This window comes from Polyodon spathula, chromosome 5, assembly GCF_017654505.1.
Source record: "Polyodon spathula isolate WHYD16114869_AA chromosome 5, ASM1765450v1, whole genome shotgun sequence".
NCBI classification, from domain to species: domain Eukaryota; kingdom Metazoa; phylum Chordata; class Actinopteri; order Acipenseriformes; family Polyodontidae; genus Polyodon; species Polyodon spathula.
The window spans coordinates 54,853,184-54,880,574 of record NC_054538.1 but is presented as its reverse complement, the minus strand read 5'-3'; the positions used below and the strand labels follow the sequence as shown (position 1 = coordinate 54,880,574).

The following is a 27,391-nucleotide window of genomic DNA, read 5'->3' as shown; positions in this document are numbered from 1 at the left end:
AGAAATTGGTAACTGAAAACAAAGGGCCCTATTTATACTGTAACACACAAATGATCTGTGACCACATGAAAATAAATATTGTATAATGCAGATCTTTACATGGAGACAATGATGTCCCTGCCACATGATCTGTGTGAATATTTTCTTAATTACTCTAAGCAGTTATTAGCAGTTGTTTTGAACATGTTAGTGGTACTGTAGATTGTTTTTGCCTTTCATGCAAAGAAAATAATCCAGACTTCAATCTATTTTATTTTGCTTCAGGTCTGTCACTGTGCTGTACGTATTCAATAGTGAAAAAGAAAGAAAAAAAAAAAAACTGTGAAATTTAGTGTGGCTATATACGGTTAACCTGGGTCCTAGTGACCCACTCGAGGATGTGGGTTGACCTGCTTTGACCCGAGATGAGCGAGACAAAATGCATGACGGCTGTTTGTGAGCTGACACAATAACAAACGGCCACGCCTGCAAGGAACGTTTAGACATGTTCTGTTTAGCCATATTTTTGGTGCTTGAGACACATCATGAGCCAGACTGCAGCAGGGATGAAGAAACATTTTCTCTAATCAATATTTGGGCAGATGGTTCACTCCAGAGAAGCTTGTATGGAAGCTTCTGTAACAAACTGGTTCCCGGGGCATTGATATGTGCATTGTTTACTTGCATCTGTCACCCAGATCAAACCTGCATTATCAAAAGCAATGAAATTGCATACCCGACCCACATGACACTGGGTCCTGCCCGTGTAGGTTCTGAGCTGTGTAGAGCATGCCAGTGTGAAAGGGACTTAAGGTTTGTTCAAAAATCACTGCATGTCATTTTAAAGGTAGCAACATCTCCGCTAAGGTATCAGCACAATTGCCGGTCTTTTTATTCATGCTCTTCTGTTGAATCCTTGGCATATCTGAAGCAGATTAAGGTTGATCTAAATACAGCTCAAGCTGATAATAATTTAAACTTCCCTCAATGTACATACGGTACGCTGACATGACAACCCCTCACGTGGTTAGCATGTAAGGGTTGTGAACAGTGGTGTGGTCCTAAATCTTAAAGTACCGGAATGCCTATTAAAATATAGATTTTTCTAAAACACATGATACAAATTCACATTTTATTTGTGCATTGAACTCGAGGTAACATTTAATAGGTTATGCATGCAACTTTAGGCTACTCCCCCAGATTTTTCTAGCCAAAATTGACTTATTTTGAAAGCATCTAGCGGGTAAATCTTGTATTTCGTGGTTTGGTTATTTTTTTGGCTATTTTAATTTTATCATGAATGTTTTTTTTTTATTCTATTCCTTTTGAGAAAGGATCAGAGACAGTTTTTACGTGTAGCTACAACTAACTTCAATTTTGTTATCTGTGACATGTTAGAAGTATTCTGACATCGAAGTTGTACCTGCTTTTAAACGAACATGGCAGTAGCGGCTGCTGACTTTAAGTGGGGAGGCTAAATATATACTGATGCACAAAAGAAATGCAACACTTGTGGCTAATGGATTTAATTAACTATTTTAAATATAGATGTCACAGAAAATGTAAACAAAAATACAGATCAAAGAATCATGATAAGTTTTCAGTATGAAATGTGACACACTGTCAAAATGAAATCGTTACAAAGTTAGTATCGGATATGACCTCCCTGAGCATTAACACAATCCTGGCAGTGCTGGCGCATAGACCTGATAAGCCTCTGGACAGAATGCTGTGGGGTGTTCCGCCACTTTTCCTCTGCAGCTACAGCCAACTATTGAAGGTTGGCTGGTCGGGAATGATTCCTGTGGTTGGCACTGGCCATTTGGTCCCACAGATGTTCTGTTGGATTCAGGTCAGGAGAAAAGCCGAGACCTCGATATTGTTTTCCTAAAGTTGTGCAGTTGTAATCCTAGCACTGTGTGGTCTTGCATGTTCCTGCTGGAATATCGACACTTCTGGTTTGCAGAAATGGAAAAACTGTTGCCTGAAGGACTTCGTCAGGATATCACTGAGCAGTAAGGTTGCCCTCAGTCTGCACCAAAGGCATTTGTTAAAGGAGATTCCTCCCCACATCATCACACTTCCACCACCCCACCGGTTGGCTTGAATAACATTACAGTCAGCTTAACTGTCCTGGTCTGGTGTGGTGACCTTCTGCCTTCCAGGATGTGGCCTGTCCCTCACAGAGCCGGTTTCCTGGTTTCTCTGGACTAGTCTGCTGATTGTTGAAGCAGAATATCTCATTCTCCGGGCAACTTCTATCACAGACAGGCCGGTTTCAGTCATGCTGATAGCAACCAGGCGATATTCATTACTCAAGCGGGGCATGATCGTATCTTTCGCTTTTCTTGCATTAAGATCTTTTTCGAATGGCTATTTGTACTCTTTGTACTCTGTACTATTTGTTAATCAACTCATTTTAAATTTTAACTCAACTAAAATACAAAACACTGAGCACCTGGCGTTTTTTATGAAATCACATGACTTGAGCTCACAATTTTGTTATTAAGGAACAATATTACTCAAACAATCAACAAATATATCGGCTCACTATTTAAAATGTAAATACATTATGTATGTGCCTAATGAGCTATTGATGTAAAACTTACTGTTGTGTTTTCATTGTGCATCAGTGTGTGTGTGTGTGTGTGTGTATGTGTGTGTGTGTATATATATATAATATGCACTTTTTTATTTTTTTGTTACTATACGCAATAAAACATTGCACGTTTCAAAAGGTATGTTGTGATTTAATAAGAAGTGTAATACAGTATAAGCAGCACATAAGGCAAGCAACAGAATTTAACAAAAACATTGTGGACTTGATTGATGAATCTTGAGTGATGTAATTTGTAGAAAAAATATTTTTGCAGCCCGTGGAAGATTTTTTAAATCACTATAGCCCACAGAAATCCACTGGGAAGATGAAGAGCTGGTTTGAAAAACTAAACGGCGAATATTTGCAGTCAACCAACCATTTGTTTTTTTTTCACCATGAGCAATTAAAAAGGCAATTTGTTTTGGTCCTCCCTGTTGAAGGCCTTGGATGACCTTTACAGTTATTTTTTATTCTTACTTTTTTACGCATTTGAAAGCAAGGAAAATGGTGTAATGAATTAAAAAAAAAAAAAAAAAAAAAATCTACAATGTACTTCTTTAATGAAAGGGTGACTGCTCCAATCACTGATGTGACTCATTATCTACAACATGCTGTATGGAAATTAAAGCTTTAACGAGTAGCCACGTTTGACCCATGACCTGCCTGGCAACAGGTAGGTCAATATTAAATCAATTATGAGTGGTAGAGGCTAGCTGCAAACTTACATTGTGTAGCCAATACAAATACATTAAAACTTGACAGACAGAGGGGTATTGCAGGTTGAAGAATTCCACCCATTTTGTGGTTACATTAGCCAATGGCAATACCGTAGACCTTGGAAAGCATGAGTGTAAGAAAGCTTTTTTTTTTTTTACTATTACAAAAGTATATGTTGGCTTAGCCTCCGTCGCCTCTGATGATGAGCTGCCACTGCAATAGGGTGATCATGAAATATTGCTATTTTTACAATGCTATTTTAAAATGTCCATTTTAATTTCATAGTTTTAATAAAATTATGATTAATAGCATGCAGTTTTAATCGAACTACAGTGATAAATATATTTGCTTTTGTATTTTTTTTTGTATTAAATGGCAATCAGAAATCGTATCATTGTAAGTGGTTACCTCTCCACATCACGAGCACCCTGTGGCCTGTGAAGATTTTGACATTGCCTTGTCTGGCCCTCTAGTGAATGTAATTGAATACCATTGCTGTAGGAGCTTACAATTCTCTGTGGCCGTGGAGCAAATGGACTCTTACTGTACACATGCCCCAGTTTCATTATCTTTAGAAAAAGGGAGTGTGACTTGAATCCAGAATCTCCTGAGCTTTTATAGGGAGTTTTTTTTTTCACTTGAAACGAGTATTTGGCAACAAACACATTTTTACAACTAGTTTATAATAGCTGTTAAAAATGTTTTTTCTTAAACTTGGCACAGGACAGAGCCTTGCTCATAGCCATTACAAAACTGCACAGTAAATGTGTAAATTAGTTCATTGTTTCATTAATTCTGTTCATTTAAATAAAAAAAAAAAAAAAAAAAAAAAAAAAAAAAAAAAGAGGGTTGACAATAACTTTGTTGTTTGTCATCTTGGTGTGTAAGAATTACAAAAAAAAAAAAAAAAATCCACATTCTTTCTCTGATACTTCCTTCCAGGCTGAGTCACTACTGGAGAGTGGGAAGGGCCGCAGAGATCAAGAAAAAAAAAAGAGAGGGAGGAGAGAGCCTGAGAAGCAGAGCTGGTCGTCCGCAGAGGAGTGTTTCTCTGAGCTCGGGGCTCAGAGGGGAGCCAAAATGAGCGATGTTACCATTGTTAAGGAAGGCTGGGTGCAGAAAAGGGGTAAGTCCTGAAACAGTTGTTACTTGGCTGCTGTCTATTACTGTATGTATGTGTGTATCTTGCTCTACCCTTTGTTGCACTGTAAGTAAACTTATTGGATGTCTTTTATAGTATACAAAGATCACTTTTCATTCAAAATATAAGACATACAAGGAGGGGTGTTGTAGGATTGTGTGTTGCAGTTTAACCCTGAACCCTTATCTTTACTTCTACCATTATAACACTATGTGAATTTATCTTAAAAATTAATAGTATATGTGTAGCAGAAAGTTTATGTTCTATTTTATTTTTTTTGTAGATGTATTGGCAGTTCCAGAAAATTCATATCCATATCCATATGTGGATGTCCTATGACATTCCTTCTTTTAAGCTAATTCCCCTCCTTTTTATTGGTAGCTGGGTGTGTTGGCTATCTTTGCAGAAACTTGGCAAAGCAAAGCGGTATATGCATTTTCCAGTAATGCACTCAAGGTTTCTGAGATTTACACTTTAAAATAATTGGGGCTGAGCCATGCAGACCTTGAAAGCACCAAGATTTATTGAGCTTCATACTGTAACATCTGTGTGTGTGTGTTGCTGCCTGTCACTGTTTGTGATGACTGATGTCCTTTTTAAAACCAGAGCATGTGAGCTAGAGTAAGCAGCAATGATGGTAAAATGAATAGCCAGAATTGGAACTGGGGATTTCCTTTAGTTGTTTAAGTTGTTTTAGTTGTGAAGAACATTTGTAGTTCGAGATGAATATATCTGAAGGTTTGAAAGTAGGGTAGCAGGCTACCTTGATAGCCCAAAATGTTTAATAGTAAACATTCACAACTCAACATCAATGTGGATTCATTTGGGAACAGCAAGGTATGGCTTTATTATAGATTACAGACTCTACACACCTGTTTTTGTTGAATGCATCAACATGTACCTGCTGGTATTGGCCCTGTTTGGAAATTGGATTGTTTTAGATTTTACAGGCCTGAGCATCAGTTTCTAGTCATCTACCTTTGCACGTTGGAATTACAGTATTATACAGAACATAAAAATACTGGGAATGAGCAGAGGCTTTTTAGCCCATTCAGCCCCTTGCTAGCACATCATTTGCCCCAGCAAAGTTTATATTTTTTTAATGTCCCTTTGATTTAGTTGTTACCTGTTAGGTTATATGTACTGGATGCCAGTAGTCTAATTGTACTGGTGATTCCCATGCCTGGAATTAAATACCTTGGTGATGGTTAGTACTGCAAGCCTGTTTGAAAATGGAAAGATTGAATGGCAAGCCCACTCTGGCCTACCCTACAGCTGTTTGAGATGTTCCTTATATTCCATCTCACTCATAACCAGCCTTAGTTCTATTTAACACACCAAGATATGGTTTCATAGTCAGTTTCTCTCTCTCTCTTTCTTTCTCTCACATTATTTCCCTGTAACATGACATGCTCTTCATAGTTATCAGGGTGAATAAGGAGACAATAAACGATACTGTGATTTGTTTAAAATGTAGTCCCTGTCTCTTTTAATAAAGCAGACTAGTAAGTGCTGATGATTAAATTCAAAATGATGAGGGTTCCCTTGTCTAATGATATATCTGGTGAAACAGATATTCTGTCTTTCCTCAAAGGATGGTAAACCTGAGACCAACCCCTACCTACAGTACATTTAAGGTTGGGTTGATCAAATAACCGTTTTGTTTTGTACCAAAGCACTTAGTCTGTGGAACCACCAATGGTTTGGGAATAGGACTTTGACATTAAATGTAAGATATTCAAAATTAATGAATGTTTGACATATTCACTTTAAAGTGGTGATAGCTAAATAATTCTATGATTCTTACTTGATGTGCATTTTAGTTTTTTCATGTGCTGTTTGGGAAGCAATAATGTTTTTATTGTTTTTAAAACATAGGGTCTATTCATAAAAGCACTTGCCGTCTGTCCTAGGTAATCAAATTTTGTTTAAAACTAAAACTAACTGCAATTTATGAATAGGTATATATTCGTTCACAATCTACTTTTGATCATGTCATTGGCTCAGTTCCGTCATTAGCTGTTGGAATCTACCGACAGTAGCACCCATCATGTTCAGCTTGCCTATGTGATACATGATTTATATACTGTAGGATGCGATCATGTTCAGGTTATTTTTACCTTAATAAATTGTTCATTTTCCTTTGCTTTGCAGGACATATGCCATTAAATAAAAAAAACAAAAAAAAACTTGTAAATCAATTATTTCAATTATTATTTCAACTTAACACAGATACAGCATTACTTACAGCATTATATATAATATATATATATATATATATGTGTATATATATATATATATATATATATATATATATATATATATATGTGTGTGTGTGTATATATATATATATATATATATTAGGCTGTGTTAATCACGGGGGCATCAACTTTTATACAAACACGGTTTAATTAAAAAAAAGCTGTAACAATGTTTTTTTTTAAATTGTTTTATTTTTATTTTTGCTGTCATTCACTCTTATAGCAGGTTGAAGCTCAGGACCGATTTAAAACTTTATGCTAATGAGGTAATCATGCCTTCATATCCGAAAATCTCAATTATCTCTTATGAATGGCAACTGCAGTTAACTGCAGCCATGGATGAAATCCGATCATGTACTCCTGTTTTCTCATTTCAACAGGCATTAACCCTTTATGAATAGACCCTTATCTTGGATGATGTATACTATTATATGTTGAAGAAAGTTCTTACTTTGCTTATCATGTAGTCTTACTGTTTCACTTGCTAGGCCATTTCACTTTAGCAGTTTTTGTGTCATTACTATTCAACCATGCTTCTACAGGTAGTTTTCTAACCAGCACATTAGCTTGTACAAGTTCGCTTACAGAAAGCAATGAATTTAGAAGACTTTGTCATTAGGTGGGAAACAGAACCTATTTGTTAACCTTGGAGGAAGTTCAGGGCTGCCTCCCTCCCTCCCTCCCTCCCAGCCATTTTTCTATTTTCTGCTGGTTCTTGTAGGACTGTTGTTTGAGTTTCTTGGCCTGGTTTGCAACAAACTGTATTCAGTGTGCGGTTTTAAAAATAGAGGTCCCTGATTTAGGGTGGAGAATGAGGATGATAATATAGTTTCCTGTTTACTCCAGCCTGAATTGTGCTCTTCTGAAGGAGAAACATACTGTTGGAAGTAGAGTGGTTTTGCTAATAAAGCAAAAAGTAGGGGGGGGGGTGCATATATTTCCTTGGATATATGGTTTGTTCACATCCTCTCCAAAGGAGCTTCCATTCATTTTTAGTCAATAAAAAAACAAGGAAGGCATTGGAGTAAACAAGGTTAACGCTTTGCCTTAAAAAATAAATGAATCTGTTTTTGGTTTACACACCATGTACAGTACATGTTTACCAACCATATACTTAGATCATGCCCTGAGAACATTTTGTTTTTGTTCACAGAGACTCTCATTTCCAGTTACAAGAAAGGGGTTTCTTTAACAGTGTTGAGACTCATTGAGGTCAGCACCAAAAAGTCTTACTTAGTGTTTTCAGAGGTCCACATTCTCTTGCGTTGTGCTACTACACTACACTTCTAGTTCTTAGACTATTTGTATTAGAGTACACGTTTCTAAAAAAATGTGTACTTTTGATACTTGGGATTGATTGGATACATTATACAACTAAGCGGCTACTTTCTGCTCCAGTTGGTGAAGTCGACTTCAATCAAAGATGCTTCCAGTCTGTCTGCTCCATATAAGTACTGTAAATTGGTGACTTGGTATGTTTTAAAATAACTATTTTGCTTGTTAATCAAGCAAATTGATGTTTTTATGCCCATCAACTCAAACATTCAGGTGATCATTACAAGCCTTTATTGAAGCAAGTAGTTTAAAGGCAGACTGGGAGTATCTAGCTTATGTAGTTTATGTATGTTATATGTTTTCTTTTTTTGGTGACAGGATTAAAAAAAAAAAGAACAGTTAAACTAATTATGTAGCAAAATCATGCAATATGCTACAAGTACTGTAAAGTAGAGTATATGATAATTATTGCAAAAAATAGGTCATGTGAAATTTCTCCCAGACAGAACACTTTAAAAATATAATTCTCCCAAAGTAAACCTTGGAATGTACTTGTCCCTGTTTTTTGATGTACATGCAGAGGTGAAAGTAACTTTAATTTCTTATAGGTGTAGTGTTAGAATGTGGTACGCATACCACAAATTGACCAGTGTAATGTCAGAAAGTGGTATGCTGTCAGATTTTGATACAGATGGAATAAATTGTGGTCTGATAGGTGTTTTCCTATTGTCAAACAGAGGTACATTTACCATTAACGTTATATTTTTTGCAAACTTAAACTGGAAGTAAACACATTTCTCCTATAAAGAAAAAACAATTCACGACAAACGAGACAAAATTTGAACGTATGAAACACAATGTATTGTATGATAAATATTTGTATACTATTTTCTTAATGGTTGAAAAATATGATAAATTAAATTAAAAAAAAAAAAAAAAAAAACTTTAAAGACTTGAATTGAATTCAAATTAAATTGAATCAACCAATTGAATTACTGCATTGTCTCTGCGATAGCCCAATCATAAGTTAGCTGGGTGGGACATAAACTGTGTCTGTTTCGGGTGCAGGTACCAACTGTAAATTTAACCAATAGGAGAGTCAAATATCTGCCAAGTTTTACGCAGCTGTCCAGTCGTAAGCAAGCAGAGGCCGTTCACGGTATTCTGCATGAAAATTGAAGGCGAGTGAGTAGCCAATGGGACAGTGAAAGATCTGACAGCTGTCCAATCATTCTTGAGCAGAGGCGGGGTGTTAATATGCCGGGTAAGCACTGAATGTCGCCGACTGTTATTGAGAAAAATAATGCATTTCTGTATTTAGAATTTCATTTTCTAGCTATCTATTTTTTTTATTTCACCAGACAAGGAAAACACAGTAGTATATTTAGTTACGAGTTCACTTTCTCTGAATAATTGTACTGCAGCTGAGCGATCTTTAACATAGAGTAGTGTTGAGACAGCCTTATCAGCCAAGAATAACCCCGCTAAAACTCATATATAAAATGTGTGTGTGTGTGTGTGTGTGTGTGTGTGTGTGTATGTATATATGTATATGTATGTATATATATGTATATATATATATATATATATATATATATATATATATATATATATATATATATATATATATATATATATATATATATAATATATATATATAGTACTGTGCAAAAGTTTTAGGCAGGTGTGAAAAAATGCTGTAAAGTAAGAATGCTTTCAAAAATAGATATGTTAATTGTTTATATTTATCAATTAACTAAATGCAAAGTGAGTGAACAGAAATAAAATCTACATCAAGTCAATATTTGGTGTGACCACACTTTGCCTTCAAAACAGCATCAATTCTTCTAGGTACACTTGCATACAGTTTTTGAAGGAACTTGGTAGGTAGGTTGGCCCAAACATCTTGGAGAACTAACCACAGTTCTTCTGTGGATTTAGGCAGCCTCAGTTGCTTCTCTCTCTTCATGTAATCCCAGACAGACTCGATGATGTTGAGATCAGGGCTCTGTGGGGGCCATACCATCACTTCCAGGACTCCTTGTTCTTCTTTACGCTGAAGATAGTTCTTAATGACTTTCGCTGTATGTTTGGGGTTGTTGTCATGCTGCAGAATAAATTTGGGGCCAGCCAGAAGCCTCCCTGATGGTATTGCATGATGGATAAGTATCTGCCTGTACTTCTCAGCATTGAGGAGACCATTAATTCTGACCAAATCCCCAACTCCATTTGCAGAAATGCAGCCCCAAACTTGCAAGGAACCTCCACCATGCTTCACTGTTGCCTGCAGACACTCATTCGTGTACCGCTCTTCAGCCCTTCGGTGAACAAACTGCCTTCTGCTACAGCCAAATATTTCAAATTTTGACTCATCAGTCCAGAGCACCTGCAGCCATTTTTCTGCACCCCAGTTCCTGTGTTTTCGTGCATAGTTGAGTCGCTTGGCCTTGTTTCCATGTCGGAGGTATGGCTTTTTGGTAAGTCTTCCATGAAGGCCACTTCTGACCAGACTTCTCCAGACAGTAGATGGGTGTACCAGGGTCCCACTGTTTTCTGCCAATTCTGAGCTGATGGCACTGCTGGACATCTTCCGATTGCGAAGGGAAGTAAGCATGATGTGTCTTTCATCTGCTGCAGTAAGTTTCCTTGGCTGACCACTGCATCTACGGTCCTCAACGTTGCCCGTTTCTTTGTGCTTCTTCAAAAGAGCTTGGACAGCACATCTGGAAACCCCTGTCTGCCTTGAAATTTCTGCCTGGGAGAGACCTTGCTGATGCAGTATAACTACCTTGTGTCTTGTTGCTGTGCTCAGTCTTGCCATGGTGTATGACTTTTGACAGTAAACTGTCTTCAGCAACCTCACCTTGTTAGCTGAGTTTGGCTGTTCCTCACCCAGTTTTATTCCTCCTACACAGCTGTTTCTGTTTCAGTTAATGATTGTGTTTCAACCTACATATTGAATTGATGATCATTAGCACCTGTTTGGTATAATTGTTTAATCATACACCTGACTATATGCCTACAAAATCCCTGACTTTGTGCAAGTGTACCTAGAAGAATTGATGCTGTTTTGAAGGCAAAGGGTGGTCACACCAAATATGGATTTGATTTAGATTTTTCTTCTGTTCATTCACTTTGCATTTAGTTAATTGATAAATATAAACTATTAACATGTCTATTTTTGAAAGCATTCTTACTTTACAGCATTTTTTCACACCTGCCTAAAACTTTTGCACAGTACTGTGTGTGTGTGTGTGTGTGTGTGTGTGTGTGTGTGTGTGTGTGTGTGTGTGTGTGTGTGTGTGTGTGTGTGTGTGTGTGTATATATATATATATATATATATATATATATATATATATATATATATATATGTCACACCGAAGGCAGTGTGTAAGATAAGAACCTATGCAATAGTTAGTGTGCCCGTAAACAGCCAAGTAAGATCAATTTATGCCCGTGCCCAAGTTACTTTGAGGACCACTGACCTAGCCCATACACCCTCAAAGATATGAGATACTACAAAGGACTGGAAATATACAACCAGTTTATCTGTGGATGGGTTAGAGAGGTGAAGACATGCAAAAATTACGCACAAATAATTAAAAAAAAAAAAAAAAAAAAACACTATAATAAAACAAATAGCAAGTTTACAAATGTTTCTTTTCCCTTTTGACTTTTTGCTGAGACATGAAACTAATAAAATATATACCGGTACTGGTATTTATTTATTTATTTTTAAAATACAGGAATTATCTCTTTTCTAATCCTCTTTGCGATAACACTGCATTCTGCGTGTTACAAAGTCACACATTATTATTAATATATTGAGGTATTTATAAAAAAAAAAAAAAAAAAAAAAACTATTGAGCTATTTAATCGTTAAAAAAATATATGTTGGTCAATTGATATTCTTAACACTGTAGCTTATTTATATTGTATTTCTGGAACAGGACATTTCAAATAACTACTATTAACTACTATTCAGTAAAACGGTAAAAGTAACAAACCTAAACTGAAATGTCGTGAACATACTCTTGAGGAAAGCTACACTCCTTCAGGTCTGCCCTTGATATATTAGCTAGCCACTTGCCTAATCTTCATTGCGTTATGTCTTTTTATTTTTTCTCCATTCAATTGTATAACCCTCGGCAACCTATAAAATTAAATGTTGTTTCGTCCTTGCCTACTGCAACAGCCAGTAACTACACAAGTGTTCACCATGTTTTCATAAAAGCAAACTAAACTAGAATTGGAGTTTTTGTGGAAACTTTGTCTGCGTTGTAAAATACGAGCATTTACATTTTTTGCCTATTTAACTGGTTGCTTTAAAAGTGTATTACAAGTGAATTCAAAGGCCATAATCAAGTTTTTTTTAAAGGAATTATAAGCTGTCAAAACAGTCACTTGTCCATTTGGCCTTGAACCAGAGGTCAAAGTCCAAGACATTTTTAGAAAGCTCATAGTTGGTTTCCTGTACGTCGTGTTCAATAGTAAATATGAGTGTATCTGCAGTTTTTAAGGAGATTTAAGCTATTATGCATTTAGTCCAGTAACACAAGGTCAAAGGTCAAAGTCCAAGACATTTTTAGAAAGCTTCTAGTTGGTTTCTTATGATATACAGGGTCTTCTATTCCATTTGGACTGTTCTTGCTGCTGGCCTGGGCTAAAGGGTTAATTTAAGGCTCTTGTGAATCTTGCAAGCTTTCCAGAATAAGACATTCATAATGCAAGAAACATACAGTAGTACAATAATGTTTAAAAAAAAAAAAAAATGTAACAATGTATGTAGAATTAATAATTCTAACCATCCCATGAAAACATTCTATTTCATGTAACTCTTGAATGGAACAACTTTTTAAACAGTAAGGTGTCACAAATACTATTACGGGAAAGGTCCTTATGAGAACTTGTCTTTTTCATATCAGGTTTTTTGTATAGCAAGAAGAAATTAAAAACCAAAATATTATCTTACCAGGTGAGCTAAGGGTGATTATGAATAAACAAAATAATCCTGTACTTGGACTTCATTTTCTAGACCCTATTGATGTGATCTGACATGTGTGAATGGCTCCATTGATTACCCTGAGAAGTCAATAGTTTCCTCTGTGTTTTTCCAAAGGAACAGCCTGGGGTTATTGAGAGCAAACAAGGAACTGACTCTTAACCCTCGATTAAACCCTCTTTTGGACACATTAAATATAGAGAAAGAAACAAGTGAATAATTAAATAGGGTAGTCACGATGGTTAGAATTTAAAAGAAAAAAGTGTGACATGAGTCCTGACAATTTAAGACATTGGGCTAGTTTTACAGGACCTGATTATCACTAATTGTGGATTACCCTACCCAATGTAACATCTGGTTGTCCAAGATAATACTAACTGGGTCTGTGAAACCAACCATTATCTAACAAACCTTGAAAATATTTTAACTTGTAGCATAAGCCTTTCATTCTACAAAGCCGAGACAATGCGTCTGTCACATGTTACATGCTTCAAGTACAGATCTGTCAACTCTCCCTTAATTTGCAGAGACTCTTCCTTTTTTTGGTCACTTCTCCCAGGACAGATTTTTTTCCCATATTTTGCTAAAAACTCAACTGTTAAACAAAACCTTTAACTTCTGTAAAAGTCAATTTCTCGCTAACATTTCAAATACTGAAATGGATACCATGCCATGTATGGTCTGTGGTTACTGCAATCCCTGTCAGGCAAGGTTTAGGACCCAGGGCAGCACGGTGGCAGGTATGCGTTCAGTGTGCGAGGCAAGCTTGCATACTTGACCATCTACGGTGGCTTTGTGTGTGATGTCTTCCTCGTCTAGCTAATAAACTAGAATATTGATGGAAATTTAAGGCTTCTTGGACCACAACATATTATCACGTAATCCTTAGCAACGATGGAAAAAGCATATTTTCACTAAATTATCCAGGACTGATTTTACCGTGGGATATGGGGGGCAAGAATAATGTATTGCAGCACAAATAGATCACAAAAATACCATAAAGCCAGTGATGCTCAGAAAACAGTGCTTCAGTAACATCTTTTGTTGTCAAAGGAAAAACAGAGATCAACAAAGTTACATGTGCAGAGACCTTCACATTTTGTGACTAGTTCAACAAATCTGTAGCAGACATGTTCCCAGACTCACACATTGAAAAGTATTCTGCAGGAAAGACTAAAGTCACACAAATAGTGAAGTGTTCATAGTTTCTATTACAATTTCAGCATTGGTTTAGAAATTTAGATCGATTTGATAACGTGTTTATGTACAGTAATAGTGTTACTTTAAAGTAGAAGGTAGTTGACTCAATGAAATGTTACTGTCAGTGGTATTATTGATCTGTCACATATGTGCTGTGTAATGAATAACATTTTGCAATGCCACGTTGTTGTGTATTTTGGCTTTTTTTTTTTTTTTTTAATTATTATTATTATTTTTTTTCTTTCTCATGTGCAGCGCCAGACTCAGCCTTTAGGTGTGTTGTGTGATGAAAGTAACAACGCCAACTGTGTATGCATTGCCGTCGTGCAAACTACCGTTGACCTGTTCACAAAGTATTGGCTGCTTCCAAATCAGCCACCTGCAACTACAGCACCATAAGAACCACAGGGGTCAAGAGAGAATTTTATTGTGAAGCATGTCAAGGTTGTTTTTCTTTTATTATATTTTTCCTTTTTTAAAGCAATAGAAGGCTGTCATTCTACCAAGTAATAAAGTGGAATAGTTGCATGCCTTTATCTTATGTGGGTATTCATTTGAATTCAGGCCACTAAGATTTCAGTTTACAAATGCTCCCTTCTTTTGAAAACTCAGTGTTGCCAGGTATGCAAATATTAAATTAAGAAACAAACAAAAAATTAAGTTCTGCTTTTGATTTTTTTTTTCTCTGTCTTGTTTCTTAAACATGATTTTATATCCATTTTAATAAAGAAACACAAATGGGTTATTATGGAACCAATATCATAGTTTAACCTTCTCTATGTGTTGTACATGCATTCTTTTTAAATGTGTAAACAATGTTACTGTACCTGAAAACATTTTGCTGTGTTGTAAAAATGTCAAAGCGACAGTTATTGCAGTCGGAGGAATTGCATCAGGGCTATACTTTGTAAAGACAAGATAGAGCATCCACTTAAAGGTCAATTTACATAGATCATATTAGACAAACTAATGGGACATGGTTCTTCCCAATATAATTAATGTAATTTAATTGGGGCGTCACTTAGTTTAATTGGGATACAGTATTTTCTGTATCCCAATGAAAAGGGAGTTTTTATGTTTAAGTTGGATGTACAAGGTTCATTTCAACAGTGTTGACTGTGCAGTGCAGCATATTTTTCACGATGTCTTCATTTGGCCTGGTATGGTTTTAGGCGAGTAAATGCATTTTACTAGTGTTACAAGCTGCGACTGTAATGTTTTAGTTTTTTTTTATGTTAGTACTGTTAAAATTACATTTACTGTTCAAGTTGTGTACGTATACAGATTACTACTTTATATTGTGGAACATGGGTAGGTGTGTTGTTTTAACAATGTTTAGGCTACTTGTTTCATGGTCCTGATTTTTAAATTTTTAATTTTTTATTTTTTTTTTTTTTTTTTGCGGCTTTTAGGTGTTCGGGATTTAATAATATTAATGTGAAAAAATAAATAAAATAAAGGTTGTTCAACAAGTAGCCAGAAAGTGTTATATATGGTATGTTGCATTAAAAGACCAAAAAAGAAAAGTTCAGTTCTTGCATACGTATTTTGCTATAAACATTTTTCATGGATTGATGTTGTTCTGTGAAAATGTGTTACATTTACTGAACTACAAAACTTTTATAAAATAACCAAATTCCATTGGGGCTTATTATGTTATTTTAGATTCTATAGATTTTTCTAAGTATTACTATGTAGGACAGCCACTATAAGATTGTTACATTTATTAAAATTGTGCAAGGAATCTAACAGTTAATCTATTCATCTATCAACTAATGCCCCAAAATGAACTGATCAAAAGTTTTAATCGAGTGACAGCAGTAATTATTACATGATATGTCCATCCCAATACAGGTTTAGAAGTACAAAGAAAAAAATATTAAAAAAAGTCTCCTCCTACTTACATTATATTCTATCTGCGTTTGACATGTACTATATCTGTCCATATAATAAACGTCACTATAGGCACTAACAACACGATAGAAAACAAGTACTATTATTTTCATATAGGATAGTAAAGCAAAGAATATACACAGTATAAGATATAGTAAAGCAAAAGAATGAATGCAGTATAGCTACAGCGATAGCTGTACATTGAATGTTACAGTTTATGCATGCATATACTTCCAAGTAAGCGTATTTCTAAAGTTGCAACAAAGCCACTATCATCAAAGTGAACAACTTGTCAATCAAGCTGTGTAAGTAAGCAGGTAGAAGTCCTGCAGGTTCGCAAAGGGCTAGGCTGTCGCCTGTATGAAGTTTGGTGCAGTTTAATGAACTAATGTCATAGTTGCAAAGCTAAGAAGGGACACATAGCTCAAAATCGAACATGGCTGATGGCAGCTACACAAAGACCACTAATGGAATCAAACATTGCCGGTGGAGGCTTTAAAGGGGTTAATATTACTACCGGTTCCCTATTTATTGTGCTGTGCATCTATTGATTTTTACATTTTATTTAGTATATGGACATATTTGTATCCTGATATCTTACCGCTGTGCCCTGGAATCATTGCTGTAGATCACATGTTCTGTGTAAAGTGCAACACATGAAGTGGTTAGATAGTAGGAAGGAATCAAATTTCCCCTGACAGTATTTGCAAAATGAAAGCCAGATTATACCAAAACTCAGAATCTTTCCTAAAGATTACCCCTATTTAAAAGCTAATATTTTAAATAGAGTCTTTGCAGTGAGTTTATTTATTTGTCTAACTTCAGAAGTGCAAAAATATCTAATGGCCATCCTATTAGTTTTTGAGGTTTATGCCCTTAAGAGGCACTTTGTGGGTAGAAATGAATATTGTTAATTTCCGTTGTAAATGAGTGCTACCACTTCTTGTGCCTTCAGTTTTTCTGCTTTCAGTACTGCTTCAGCATCACTGGAAGTGTGACTCCTACCAGCTACTGTAGTCTTTAATTGGTGGATATTAGTCCATCTTGAAATTGGATAACATATTTATGAACCATAAACACAATCTGGAAGCCTCTGAGGGATTATTTTACCTGGAAATGACTGTAAACCTTGCCCACGCACATGAAATACTGCTTTACTGATTGTAATTGATGCTTGGTGAGAAGATTAGTGTTCTGTTGCTCGGTGGTGTCAGAGGCTCTCTTCTAGGCTAAGTGTTTTTGGATCCGTTCTGGTGCCTTAAGCGTTTTATATAATTTATATCAAAGTTGAGTTTATCTTTTTTTGTTTAGATTTGACCAAAAAGAAAAATTGGTAAATACTTCAAAAGAAAAAGGATGTGCTTAAATTTAAGATGCAGATATATTTAACCAATTAAAATATAACCAGTACTTTAGAATAATGGGGAATTTATGAATCAAACTAGACTAAATATTTTTAACATTTCATTCCCAAAGTTGTAATATATGGTCAATAAATGATAACAGCCTCATATTTGCATTTAGAAGTGGTACAGTAAACAGATGGTACTTTGCATTTAACAATGCTAAACAGTTCCTCTTCTGAAGTCAATCTACAAGTTAATAACAAATGCAACAAGGAACGGCTCCTGTGACGCATTCAGTTGTGTAGTTTTGACTGCATTGTGTCTCTAGTTTCCTTGTCAAGTCTAAGTAGTATAGCTAGCAAGCTGCAAAAGTAGCACATCATTAATGAGTATAAAAGGGCTTCCTTGTGTAAAATCACAGGGGTTGGGTTACAGTGATTAATGCCCTTTCCATATACCTCGGTGTTGCCTGAACAAATAAGTCTAAAAAAATACGGGTCTGTGATCACACCAGGCGGTTTGCATGTGCTAGTAATTTGTGCAGCTATTGCATGCATTAAACTGCAAAAAGATTTAAAACCCAGTTTCAGTGCTACTGTATCATCTTGATTTTTATTGATCAATCTTGGCACAGTTTATTATTGACTGTTTCATTCTTGATATCATATGTGTTTCTTCAGTGGTGGCAGGCACCTCCACACTGCAGTGTATGTTTTGGCGCTTTCCCCCAGCCCAAAATAATATTAGTTTCATTAAAAGATAGTAACCTCCTATTTGCATGAGGTCGACCAAGTCAACCATTAACATAAGTGAGCCAGCAAGGTGCTTTTTGCGATACTTGGTCTTAAGTTGAGTTTCGAATAAAACAACCTGTTTGGAATGCAACCTTGTAAAGTTGGAGTTATAACTAATACTGTAAGGTGTGTGCAAAGACAGCAGAATTTAAAGGAGAGAGATGATTAAAGCTATATTTTATTTCAGAAATGTGTAGAAAATAGAGTACTGCAGAATATTTTAAGGTTTTTTTTTTTTTTAAATACTAAAAACCTCCAGAAAAATGGCTTTAAATTGCTGCTCTGTGGAAATACTTCAGCTGGCACTGTGCTTCGTACCTTAGGTGGTAGCACAAGGCATGTAAGGCATGTGATTTTTTTTTTTTTTTTTTTTTTTTTTTTTATTATGTTTTTAGAATATAAATAAGTGCAAAAGTAACAAATAAAAAAAATGAAAGCATTCATTTTATGTGTCTGAAGTGTGTCTTACTGTGCTGTCTGTTTGTCTATACATTGTCTCTTTAGCATTATGCACTTACTACTGTACTTTTATATTGTGGCTGTACGTTTATTTTATATTGTGGCTGTGACACATGCCAAATATTCCTTTTGAAAATTAATTGCTTGATTGACTTCAAATGTTTCCATTAGAAGTTGCCAGCAAAGTTATTTATTTATTTGCACACTGACTTCCTGGTCTACATTCACAGGGCCAGTACTGTAACCCAGTGTTAAATCTGAAAGTGTCTGTTAAAAACAACAGTGGAAGTTCTGTAGAACATGCCCAGGGAAGTGTAGCAAAACCCTTGGTGTGTTTTCTGTCTGTTTGTTTATTTTCACAAAAAAAGGAAGACAGTACAATACTGTACAGTAGTTATTAGGTATTAAACATCTGTGCTCCTTTTGAGAAGTGAATGTCTGGACTTGTTGGTCTCCAGTGTTGCATGAGTTTTGTTCTGAATCCTGAGTTGATCTATATCACTGCACTGTTCAGCTGGACTCACTCATTCAGCATTTAGTTCAAGACTGATGGCTATGAACAGGATCATCTGGTACATTAATACTTAATAAAACATATCAATTGGATCAATAGTGGAACAAAGTTTATACTAGATTAGATGATAAACCAGATTACATTGCTATCTATGTTATATCCATTGGCTTTGCTGACAAACATAGTGCAGGCTGATCTTGAAAAATAGTGGCTTTGGAAAGCTACATGTATATCAGGCTTTTTTGTTTTCAGTAAATAATAAGTGTTAATAGAAACTCACTGCACTTTGAACATATGTCTGTCCAACAGAGCCAGTAAGCTTGGATTCCTTTTAAGAGTAGTAGAGCTAGACTGAGTTTAATGAGATTACTAGCTCAAGTCTGTTCATGCAGCTGAAACATTTGTAATTTTCCAACTAATTGCTGTTTGTAACGGTGGAGCTTACAGGCTAAAAGGTCTGTGTGAAGAGAAAGACAGACAACAGCGTTGCAGCACTGGAGCAGAGTGCACATTTATCTTTTAAAATAAATACTGTATCTGTCCACCAGCAGCAACAATTATTGAAGATTGTTTGCTTATTCAGAAGGTAGATCAATTGTGCCATGTGACAATTGCCAAGAGAATGGATACCATTTTGATACCATGAGACTGCTTTAGACCAGCGGTTCCCAAACCAGTCCTGAGGACCCCTGGGCCTACTGGTTTTCATTCCAACTGAGCTCTCAATTACTTAACTAGACTTAATTGAACTGATAATTTGCTTAATTAGACCTTTTTAATTGTTTTCAGCTTTTAAACAGTTGCAGAGTTCAAGTTACTTATAAAATGTTAAAACTCTGCAACCTGTTTAAGAGCTGAAAACAATTAAAAAGGTCTAATTAAGCAAATGATCATTTAAAGGGTCAAGTTAAGTAATTGAGAGCGCAGTTGGAATGAAAACCAGCAGACACAGTGGGTCTCCAGGACCAGGGTTGGAAACCACCTGCTTTAGACAAAAGGTGACAAACTTTTAGGATCACTCGGGTCTGTTCTTAACTAAGTTAATTCTTGTGAATTTAAACACCAACATATATAACATATAAGTCCACAACACAAACACACTCCCTCTACCGCAGGAGTGTCCGACTCTGGTCCTGGAGGGCCGGTGTCCCTCCTGTTTTTTGTTCCAACTGTAACTACGTTACTTAATTGGACCAATGAAGTGCTTATCTGAAGATTAATTGCTCAAATTAATGAATTCAGTGTACAGAGAACAACAACCAGCAGGGTTGGGGACCCCTGCTCTACTAGGATCATACAGTTGAGATGGATTTCATCACAGTAAGTGCTGGAAGCTACCTTCTGTGGGGGCTATGTCTGTCTACACTGATGTGATAGTAGGGGTGTCGCAGGTTATGTTTATGGTGAACAGAAAGACGAGGCAGGTTCAAAATAATTAATTTACCCCTAACAAAGACAGAAGTCTTTGGCAGTGACTGAGTTAGAGTATTAAATTCACAAGGCCAGTGCTATAGCTGCTGTTTTGGAAATGGACACCAAGGTTTTCAACAGCTGCTAAACCTGTGGGCATATTCAGACTTGCTGGACTGCTGTCTACATTAGAGGATACCCATCACAATGAGCTACTGTATAATGAGCACCTTTGTTTGTGGTTTCTCAGTGAAAGTTCATTGACGAACAGTAGCTTACTGTGATGTGCAAGAAGTAAAACTGAAGCAAATTGGTGGATTGGCTTGTCTGTAGACTCCAGTGCATGGAGACCTACTGTAATCCTAAACAACAATTACAGTATAGCCTACAGTGGATTACGCTATTCTTTTCTTTTTTCTGCAACAATGAACTATTGCATTACCAACATATTCCCTTTTGCTGGACAGATATTGAGAATTTCTGCAACATTTATGCAATTCTGCTTGTATTGCAAATGTCTTGCATATATTTGCTAGTCTGTGAAAGGAGAAAATGCTAATATCGTAAGGCTTCGGAAATTAATACATTTATATAAATCTAAACGGGAAATGAATTGCAACTGAGACAACATGTGACTGATGTATTTATGTACAAGGTGAAAGTGTTCAGAAGCATAGAGAGGGCAACTTTACTAAAAAGGAGATTATAATAGTAGCTGACAATGTCTTAGAAAATGAAGATAAAATGTTTGGAAAGGAAAAACACAAGGGTGAGAAGTAAGATTTGGCACTAAACAATGCAAACGTATTACAAACTATACCAGTGGTTCTCAAACAACTCTTACTTGTGGCTGCACTGCACATTTTTTTCTAAAAATACGTATATTGCATGAAAAATAAAGAAATATGTACTTAAGTATTTTTTCATTTAATAAAACCAAAGTGTTTCTCATTTAAAATATACATCTCACACATCTCAGAACTACAGTTTTTTTTTTTTTTTTTTTTTTTTAAATTGCATGTTTCGAAATTCCAGCACAGTATTTTCTTTCTTTTTTCTTGTTCAGTTATCATTCAAAAATTCAAATTTCCGAAAGACATCTCTACTAATTACAAACATTCAGACACTCAGTCGCCCTTTAAATTTGTATTTTAGCTTGTTTGCGAATTAGTTAAGTGAAGTCATACATGCAATATATTTCTCCCCAACATTATGATTGGCAGAAAACATTTTTTGAATTTCGCAGTTGTAGATGGACTTGCATAATTGTTCACAACTCCTCCAGAATTGAGGAAGAAATAAAGTTTTTTTCACTCAGACACAATTGAGGAGAAAAAATCCCTGCAACTGGCATTGCGAAACTCGCATCTCTTTTGAATATCTGGCCCTACGTGCTTGTCTATATTGCAGGGCTTGAAATTAACGCTGGCCATGCAGCCGCAGTGCCCCTCAAAATGTATGCCTTTTCACGGCCATTATGGCTGCAGCAAGTAGAGAGACGCCTATATTAGGAATTGTCTGGATCCAAACAAAAACATGATTACTTGGTTACGTTGCACCAATTCCATATATAACTCTTGTGTCAATATTTATTAATGTGCTATGAAGTTGGTCTGTTAAAGGGGGAAAAAAAAGCCAGCATATCACTATGTTAAACGGAAGTGTGAGAGGGAAGATAGCATTGTGATTGAACACAAATGAGTGGAAGTCCTGAGTTTCTATATTAACACCAGCAGAATACAGTAACCACAGGTTCATGCAGCAGTTGTGATGGCGACCAGATGTGTGTATTAGGCTACGTTAACTTAAAGTGAAACTTTGCTGTCAGCATATGGTGAGTGGTTGCACAAGACTGATGTCAACAACAGGAGAATAACGCCCCGCTTGAATGCCTTTTATTATTACAGGCAAACAAATACAGAACAGAAACAGAAATGGTTAAGCTCAGGCTGAAAGTAAAAATAATAAACAAACAAGTCCCAAACAGTTTCACACAATACAAAATAAAGAATCTTTAACACAGCTGGCGCAACAGGGTCAGGCAGCACGGCACAGGGGTCCTCAGATGGCAGCTTCTGTACAGAGCGTGAAGCACTATGCTGATCCTTCAAGTCACTCCTCATAGCCTGCAACGATGTAAGCACAAATCATCTGGTCACAAAAACACAGGCAACACTTGAGTCCCAGCTCTGCAAAACTGCTCCCCTATATACTGCCAGGCTCCTCCTTACAATCAGCATGCCATGAAAATCTAGCCAGTCAGCGTACACTGCACCAAAATCTAGCCCATCAGTTTACACTGCAGTGGTGACCACCAGGAGTACATCTGACATCTGAAGACAACTTCAGGTCCTACCTGCCCTCAAGCGCAGCACCCTCGCAGGTCGGGAGGGAGATGTACAGCTCAGATTCATTCTCTCCCTGACAGTCACATTAAAAATAATAGAACAAGAATGAAAAACAAAAATATGTGCCATTAACAAAATGCCCTGAAAACTTAATGAAATGCAAGTAAAAAAAATATTCTTAATAGCTACGTACTATTCTTCATTTGCTTTTTGTTGCCATCGGTGGACGATTTGATATTTCCTCAGGACAGATTTGCAGCCGACATAGCTTCACCAGCTTTTACATGTTTAGCACTCTTTTCTTGTTTTTCAAACACTGGATGACTGTTTTAATTTTTTTTTTTTTTTTTGCACCTGCATAGTAAATGCTTGTTTTATTTTGGTGAGCAGCACGACAGAATTTACACTACATTTCTGTCCGCTGAGGGTTAGTTTTCAGCCACGGGACGTCATTAAGCCATATTTCAGAAAAAGCTTTTTTCTTTGAACCTGAGTTTCTTTCAGTTTTAACTTTCTTTGGAGGAGGGGGAACATCAAAGAAATCGCACACATTTGCGTTCTGAGAAAGAGAAAACTGCCATTTCATTAGTTGTTTTTATGTATTGCTGGTCCCTAAATGGCAAGACATGCCGGTTTGTAGGAAACTGTCAGAATAATAGGCTACTAATAAAAAAAAAAAAAAACACCACAATTTCTGTGTAGATGTAATTTTATCATGTTAATTGCTATTATTATATTACTGTATACTACAGAGAACAATGAAGCACAACTGTTAAAAAAAAAAAAAAAAAAAAAAAAAAAACATAGTAATTACTATCTTTAAAAAAGAAAAAGAAAACTACAGGTACTGGCAAAAATTGGAATCTATGTAAAGGGTTAAGAATATTGTCCAAATCCCTAAATGGTTGATTATTAAATCAGGATTTGTTATGTTGTACGCCAGAAAGCTTTAATTCCATCAGAAGGTAGAAGTTGGAGTTTTAACTGCTTTTAATTTTAGAATCTGACCCGTTGTCTTTAGATTCTCATTTGTCAACTTGTACTTACTTAGGTGTGCTTTTAGCAATCTGACAGAATTCTTAATTGCACTGTGCCACCCAAATTGACCCCTTCTTTCTTGTATTTGTGACCTCCCAGATTTCTGAGAACATTAGAACGTTATGAATGTGAAATATGTTTTGTTAGATATAGAGATTGACTTGGCAATAACAGTGGGTCAGGAATTGCTTTTACAAAGGTGTGTTCACAACACCGAAAACAATTCGAGGGTAATAACCACAAATATTGGGTTATTGTTTCATGTGGGTGGAGGGCGCAAGAGTTCAACATGAACAAGCAAGCTAAAAAATTACAGTGAGGTTTAATGATTCTTAAGTTTATTTTTTTATTTTGTATATTTTTAAAGTGGAAATTAAACAATTGGTATTATACTTTAAAATAAAAGCTGCTGAAAGAGGATGTTTACACTTGCTCCAACTCTCTGTGGGAAGCGATCAAGCACCGTCCTGGGTTTTGGGGGCACCAGATGTATTTCTGTATTGTACCGTTCTACCACGTTGTCAAAACAGTGTCTCCTGGTTCAAACTAGATGGGAAGAGTGGCCGCAAAACAAATGTTTCCAGTAAAATAATGCTTCTTTGTTTAAACAAAACAGCAGTTTGATCATGTGAAAAATGATTAGGTAGGAGGTTTGGGAGTGACTGTCCTATCAGGTTAAATATCATGTGTGATTTATTTTTAAAATTTATTTAAATAAGATACTGAAATTTGTTTTCTTTAGGGCCTATGAATGAAGAGAGTAGTGCAATTTGGAGGGAATGCTTGTGGATTAGAATGTGTAGACTGAATTAGTATAGACTATTTCTTCTTTTCAATAAGATCCTGGAATAGTTTCAGTAGGATACATATGTAGGGTTTATGGATATAAACAGTATATAATCACTGTTTTTTAGTTCAAATTCCCTCCAAGGATCTAGCTGCAATGAAATCATATGCCTACAGCAAAGATGCAGCAGTTAATCTAACATACAGTATTGCGTGTTTTGAAATAGCATCCTAAATTATTGCCTGCTTAGGATATTTCATCCAACCAGAGAACAAGTTTTACCTTCTGTATTCCATGATACATCATGAAGAACCAGTGTTCATGACATTAACTGTGCCACTCTCAGTTTTGATCACATTTTATTCACCATAACAGCATGGTTGACATCACCTGTTTAAAATGAATAAATAAATAAATAAATAAACACCTAAGGCACTTCTTGGAATTCTATTCGACAGCAAAGTCAATTCAAAACGGTAACATCACAATCTGCCACCTACATAACCTCAGTCATTTCACGGTATTCTGTTCATCAACCTTGTTCTTCTTTTCAATGAAAATAACAAAGGACTACATAAAGATTGGTAATGATTACAAAAACAAACAGTGGATTTTTTAAAACTTATTAATTAATAAAGTATGCAATGGAGTTATATATTGTGAGTGTCTGTGTATAGATTATACTGGCACTCGCAGCATGCAAACACAACTCGGCTTTCAGCTTCGGTCTGTTATCCATATATATAGACGTTTACCATCTATAACCGTAATATTAAAAAAAAAAAAAAAAAGTATCCAGAAGGTTGAAAGAATATACAGACACAAAGGAATTATATTATAGGGTGACATTAAACTTGATTATAATGGAACAAACACCAAACACACTAACAATGTCAGAGCTCTGTTCTCAGGTTCGTATTCTACACAGATGAGCACAAAGTTTGGCCACATCAAAGCTAATGCCAGATTAGAGTGATGGACACTCATGTGCTCCTATTAATGTAATAAAATCCCTTCCTAACTGGCCTGTTATTCCTGTGACAGTTAATGCTAATTAAACCCTAAATCTGGCTTAGCCAAATGTTTAAATTGGTAAATCCATCTCATTTACATATGTGAGCAGGAGGATGATGGGAAATGTAGTTCTGAGAGGCCCATGAGGGTACATGGAAAGCCACTGAGGCAGGGATTGCAAACACACTTTACGTAAACAGTTGTAGCAAAACGTGAACATGTAACAAAATAAAATAAAAGGTCCTTATGTACCCTTTAAGACAGAGATATTAGCTTCATATTTGGTACTCATCTATGCTTTGTAATTCTCTAGGTCAAGTTTGATGTGGGTGTCTTGCAAGAAAACAAATATTATTCTGTCTGAGAAACGATTTGAAGCCTTGCTTTCATATTTGCCAGGTTATAATAAACCTCATGCTAAATATGTAGGTGACCTTGACATTGACCTCTAACCAGATGTCTGCTGTGTTGAGGTCGTGTCACAAGTTTCTGCTGAAAAGACATCACACTTTAACTTCTTGCCATCCTAATGATACAAAACCACAAGTTTTGAGATTTTTGCAGTTGGTACACAACTGTTGTTTATGTGCCATTAACCAGTTGAAACATTGTTTTAACATCTTGCAACTGTATATGGTAGAGACCATACACTTTGAGTTTGTTAAATTTGGAATATGCCGATTTTTGGTATCTCTACCATAGATGGAGGAAAAGTGTCTGCTGCCTCTTGACCTGTACCCATGTAATGACATCATGTGTTGACAAGCAACAGTCAGACTGGCTGAACTACAGGTACCATTTGAAATGCTTCTTAATTAAAAAAAAAACAAAATTATATAGAATATATAGATATTAACTGAGCCCAAATATTCTGTACAATATACTGTAGTGTATATTGTCAACCGGGGGTATTTAACCGTTTTTTGAAACTGTACCCCTTCTATCTGGAGGTTTCAGCTCAAGTACCCCTTTACAATTTTTGCTCTACTGAATGGTACCAGATTTGCAATAAAAGGCAGAATAATCTGATTAACACATTTTTGTCATGTATTTTAATATATAATTTTGGACTGGCAAACTGCTAGTTTAGAACAGAATACAAACAGTCATATTTCTTAAAACGTTTAATAACAAATCTTTGGATGCACAGAATTAAAATCTCTTTACCCGAGTAGATACTAAAACAGTAAAATTCACACTTTGTAATAAAGGATTGGGCTGTAGTATAACAGCACAGGGACCACATTAAACTACTTACCTGCAGAGAGAGGCCCAACCACAAGCCATGGGCTCTGTTGACAAGTATGCCAAAAGTACCGGTAAATCACATGAACCATTACAGCTTACTTTACCAAATGCACTCAAAAAAGAAGCAAATAATTAACCTAATGGTTAAAATGATTGTTAAAGATGTATTGAATATCAGCACTGTTAAAGGACAGGGTTGAATACATTTAAAAAACAATGTTACCTTTAATTGCTGTTTGGAAATAATGCAGAAGTTGTGTGCACAATGTACTTGAATTGCACTTCTTGGTAATCAAAATAGCTACTTGTTGAAGCACTGTCAAATACTACTGGTATTTTTTTTACATATGTCAATTTTGTTGGTA

General features: G+C 35.9%; 1 protein-coding gene across 5 annotated transcripts in view; it reads left to right on the top strand.

The window, feature by feature from the left end:
* Nucleotides 1–27,391, top strand: part of LOC121316056 (RAC-gamma serine/threonine-protein kinase-like) — a 176,196-nt gene that overhangs the window by 13,015 nt on the left and 135,790 nt on the right. For 4 of the 5 annotated variants that reach the window (XM_041250779.1, XM_041250776.1, XM_041250778.1 and 1 more), the window contains exon 2: nt 4,238–4,421. In XM_041250779.1, the coding sequence (XP_041106713.1) occupies nt 4,376–4,421 (46 nt within the window). In that variant the 5' untranslated portion in view covers nt 4,238–4,375. Of the gene's footprint in view, nt 1–2,661; nt 3,252–4,237; nt 4,422–27,391 lie in introns of those variants that run through there. The other variant, XM_041250777.1, reaches the window with a different exon arrangement.